We start from the raw sequence: 4,850 nt of genomic DNA, 5'->3' as shown, positions 1-4,850 counted from the left end.
TTGTAACGATACTCWGTCAACAACAGGGGAGAAAAGTCAATTATACCGATGTATCCATGGAGAGACTATTTTAGCTATAGTTAKGCTGACTAGTCATAGTAAAAACAAATCACTGAATGTAAATATGACACTTAGTTTTTCCCCCATGTTATTTTCCTGTCGCTAGCTAACGGTACATGAATTGAGGAAAAACGGAAGCATAGAGGATAAGCTAAGTAACGTTTAGTCCTAAAATGTCAACTGGGGCGTATTCATTACGCCAATTCTGTTGTAAAACGTTTTTTAAACGGAAGCATACGGAACGAAACGGAGGGACCTACCAGAATTTGTCCAATAGAAACCCTCGTTTTGCTCAGTTTAATTCTTAAACGGTCAACGGTAACGAATACGCCCCATGTCACCATTATTTGTCAATTGACAGTCGGTTCCCGATCTTCTTTTCGGTGAAACGGACCCCGGCAAAAAAAAGAGTAAAGATGAACGGAGCAGGCAAACCATTGTTCATGAAGACCTACGGAAAACTGAACCGGAAGTTGGAGGCCTGGATCTCCCCTGACAACAGGAAACAGATTTTCGCCAGCAACTCTTCCTNGTTTATATTCTGACCTCTGACATTGCTCGTCCTAATATTTCTACATTTCTTAATGTAATTTGTTGATTTTTGTGGGGGAATTTGTGTGTATTGTTTTGTATTGTTAGGTATTACTGCACTGTTGAATTTTGCTTCACCCACGATAATTTTTGCAAAATATGTGTACGTGACAAATAAAATTTGATTTTGACACATACTCAATAAATATATTTTGCTGCGCTGTACTGGCTCAATGGTGGTTTCCTTGGTAACATGTCAACCTCACAGAATGAGTGACAACGATTCTGCTTGAAACTAAAAACATGATTGATATACAAAGACTATACGACATCATATTTGACCTTATATTGATATCGAGGTATCCATTTTTTTAAAAGTATTATGTCCTGAATTTAATTTATTTTTATTTATATTAATATATAATTTAATTTATTTATGTTACAAATTAAGTTTTCGACGAACCTCCCGTCCCGACAGGCGGCGCTGTTTGAGGAAGTGCGTCTACGTGTTTATATTTAGACAACCTCACATCCGGTGGAGTTTCGACCAATGAACTAGCGTCGTGTCGTTTGAACCAAGGAGCGGGACTCTATGGTGAGTTGTCCGTCTTAGCTAAAAAAACAAAGAACGGTGTGATAACGGATACAGACAAGCATTGAGGATAAGCTAACAGACGGAGGGGACGTTAATGTTTGAGTTCGGTGAGTATTTTGTCAGATTTTGGACGCTAACCTAGTTAGCTGTCACGACAGTAACGGTGGGATATAAACATTGTAACGATACTCAGTCAACAACAGGGGAAAAAGTCAATTATACCGATGTATCCATGGAGAGACTATTTTAGCTATAGTTAAGCTGACTAGTCATAGTAAAAACAAATCACTGAATGTAAAGATGCCACAGTTTTTTCCCCATATGTTATTTTCCTGTCGCTAGCTAACGTTACATGAATTGAGAAAAACGGAAGCGTAGAGGATAAGCTAAGTAACGTTAGTCCTAAAAATGTCAACTGGGGCGTGTTCATTACGCCAATTCTGTTGTAAAACGTTTTTTAAACGGAAGCATACGGAACGAAACGGAGGGACCTACCAGAATTTGTCCAATAGAAACCCTCGTTTTGCTCAGTTTAATTCTTAAACGGTCAACGGTAACGAATACGCCCCATGTCACCATTATTTGTCAATTGACAGTCGGTTCCCGATCTTCTTTTCGGTGAAACGGAACCCGGCAAAAAAAAGAGTAAAGATGAACGGAGCAGGCAAACCATTGTTCATGAAGACCTACGGAAAACTGAACCGGAAGTTGGAGGCCTGGATCTCCCCTGACAACAGGAAACAGATTTTCGCCAGCAACTCTTCCTCTGACCAGTCCATCGCTGCGCCCTCCAGCCCCAAACCCCCGGCCAAGAGGTAAGAGGGCTCTCTCCCCCTSAAGAGTTAGTGATCTGGGTGTTCAGGCTTTTGCCCCGTTCCTGCTCAGCAGGGACTAGATAGATTAGCTGAATCAGGTYTGTTGGAGCGGTGGTGGGTTTAGCTTCTCCTGGATTTGCTTCTAAAATGACTAGTATTGTCTAAATGTGGGCGACAGTGATTGGAATTCTAGCTCTCTGTGTGTCTTCTTCTATGGTCTTCTCTGCTCTCTCTGTGTGTCTTCTTCTATGGTCTTCTCTGCTCTCGCTGTGGGTCTTCTTCTATGGTCTTCTCTGCTCTCTCTGTGTGTCTTCTTCTATGGTCTTTCTGCCTTCTCTCTGTGTGTCTTTCTTCTTATGGTCTTATCTGCTCTCTCTGTGTGTCTTCTTCTATGGTCTTCTGCTCTTCTCTGTGTGTCTTCTTCTATGGTCTTATCTGCTCTCTCTGTGTCTTTCTTCTATGGTCTTATCTGCTCTCTCTGTGTGTCTTCTTCTATGGTCTATCTGCTCTCTCTGTGTGTTCTTCTATGGTCTTATCTGCTCTCTTGTGTGTCTTCTATGGTCTTTCTCTGCTCCTCTCTGTTGTTCTTCTTCTATGGTCTTCTCTGCTCTCTTCCTGTGTGTCTTCTTCTATCGTCTATCTGCAGTTATATGGTCACTTTGCTCTGACTGACACCAGTAGTGTCTTCTTCTATCGTCTTATCTTGCAGTTATATGGTCACTTTGCTCTGACTGACACCAGTAGTGTCTTCTTCTATGGTCTTCTCTCTCCATCTAAACTGTGACCTCTCTTCCTTCTGCACTGAAATGGAAACTTCCTCTTCTCCCCCTCCGCTGTTCCAGAGGGAGGAAGAGAAGAACAGCAGACGGCAGTAGAGCGACGCGACCGGCGAAGACCAAAGTCCTGTCCTGTCTGAGAGAGAAGGACAGTGATGAAGAGAACATCTTCATCGTCCCTCCTCCTCCTCCTCACACCCAGACCCAGCAGCGGACCAACAACACAGCCAGGTCAGACTGGTGGCATTACCTTTTTGGTCTTCAAATATCTATCTGCCCTGTCTGTCTGTCTGTATCTGACCTGTCTGTATCTATCTGCCCTGTCTGTCTGTATCTATCTGACCTGTCTGTCTGTATCTGCCCTGTCTGTCTGTATGTATTTGACCTGTCTGTCTGTATCTGACCTGTACCTATCTGACCTGTCTGTCTGTATTTGACCTGTCTGTCTGTATCTGACCTGTACCTATCTGACCTGTCTGTCTGTATCTGACCTGTACCTATCTGACCTGTCTGTATCTGACCTGTCTGTCTGTATCTATCTGCCCTGTCTGTCTGTATCTATCTGTCTGTATCTATCTGACCTGTCTGTATGTATTTGACCTGTCTGTCTGTATCTGACCTGTATCTATCTGACCTGTCTGTCTGTATCTGACCTGTATCTATCTGACCTGTCTGTCTGTATCTGACCTGTACCTATCTGACCTGTCTGTATCTGCCCTGTGTGTGTTAGGAAGCCGTTGTTGAGGCGTGCTGGTAGGAAGGCCCGGCGTATCGTGAGCTCCAGTGAGAGTGATGGAGAGACGGCGACCTCCAGACGACCCAACCCTAAACGCTCCACCGCGGCTAGAGACGAGACACACACACAGTCAGACTTTTACATCTTTTATTTCATTTAACCTTTATTTAACCAGGCAAGTCAGTTAAGAACAAATTATTATTTACAATGACGGCCTACCGGGGAACAATGGGTTAACTGCCTTGTTCAGGGGCAGAAAGACAGATTTTTACCTTGTCAGCTCAGGGATTCGATCAAGTAACCTTTTGGTTACTAGTCCAACGCTCTAACCACTAGGCTACCTGCCTCCTCTAACCACTAGGTTACCTCCCTCCTCTAACCACTAGGCTACCTGCCTCTCTAACCACTAGGCTACCTGCCTCCTCTAACCACTAGGCTACCTGCCTCCTCTAACCACTAGGCTACCTGCCCCTCTAACCACTAGGCTACCTGCCTCTAACCACTAGTCTACCTGCCTCCTCTAACCACTAGGCTACCTGCCTCCTCTAACCACTAGGCTACCTGCCTCCTCTAACCACTAGGCTACCTGCCTCCTCTAACCACTAGGCTACCTGCCTCCTCTAACCCCTAGGCTACCTTCCTCTAACCACTAGTCTACCTGCCTCCTCTAACCCTAAGCTACCTGTCTCCTCTAACCGCTAGGCTACCTGCTCCTCTAACCATAGACTACCTGCCTCCCTCTAACCACTAGCTACCTGCCTCCTCTAACCACTAGGCTACTGCCTCCTCTAACCACTAGGGCTACCTGCCTCTCAACCGCTAGGCTACCTGCCTCCTCTAACCGCTAGGCTACCTGCCTCCTCTAACCGCTAGGCTACCTGCCTCCCTCCTCTGCCTGTCTGTTGTTATCGTGTTAATCATTGTTAATTTTTTCTCTCTCTCTGTCTCTCTCTCTGTCTCTCTCTCTGTCTCTCTCTCAGTCCGACTCCAGGGAATTTGTGACGCATCGTAGGGAGCAACAACGCCAAACACCAAAGTCTCCAAGAGGAAACTCGGAGTAAGTCCCGTTCCAATCCGCTCCATCCTACCTTCGCTCCCCCCGATCCGCTCCACCCTACCTTCACTCCCCCCGATCCGCTCCATCCTCCTTCGCTCCCCGATCCGCTCCATCCTACCTCGCTCCCCCGATCCGCTCATCCTACCTTCGCTCCCTCCGATCCGCTCCATCCTACCTTCGCTCCCTCCGATCCGCTCCATCCTACTTCGCTCCCCCGATCCGCTCCATCCTACCTTCGCTCCCCCGATCCGCTCCATCCTACCTTCGCTCCCCCGATCGC

General features: G+C 46.1%; 1 protein-coding gene across 3 annotated transcripts; it reads left to right on the top strand.

The window, feature by feature from the left end:
• The first annotated feature begins 1,206 nt into the window (after window positions 1–1,206).
• LOC139026497 (uncharacterized) lies at window positions 1,207–4,572 on the top strand. 3 transcript variants are annotated; one of them, XM_070441836.1, is made up of 5 exons: window positions 1,207–1,293; window positions 1,831–2,001; window positions 2,844–3,008; window positions 3,508–3,642; window positions 4,494–4,572. In XM_070441836.1, the coding sequence occupies exons 2-5, from the start codon at window positions 1,838–1,840 to the stop codon at window positions 4,513–4,515; spliced, it is 486 nt and encodes a 161-aa protein (XP_070297937.1). In that variant the 5' UTR covers window positions 1,207–1,293; window positions 1,831–1,837; the 3' UTR covers window positions 4,516–4,572. The 3 variants fall into 3 exon arrangements, with proteins under 3 accessions (XP_070297937.1, XP_070297935.1, XP_070297936.1); XM_070441834.1 differs by lacking the exon at window positions 4,494–4,572 and having other exon boundaries at window positions 3,508–3,758; XM_070441835.1 differs by lacking the exon at window positions 4,494–4,572 and having other exon boundaries at window positions 1,783–2,001; window positions 3,508–3,758.
• The last annotated feature ends 278 nt before the right edge of the window (window positions 4,573–4,850 follow it).

The sequence above is a fragment of the Salvelinus sp. IW2-2015 genome, unplaced genomic scaffold, assembly GCF_002910315.2.
Source record: "Salvelinus sp. IW2-2015 unplaced genomic scaffold, ASM291031v2 Un_scaffold4932, whole genome shotgun sequence".
Classification (NCBI taxonomy): Eukaryota; Metazoa; Chordata; class Actinopteri; order Salmoniformes; family Salmonidae; genus Salvelinus; species Salvelinus sp. IW2-2015.
This window is presented reverse-complemented; position numbering and strand designations above follow the sequence as displayed.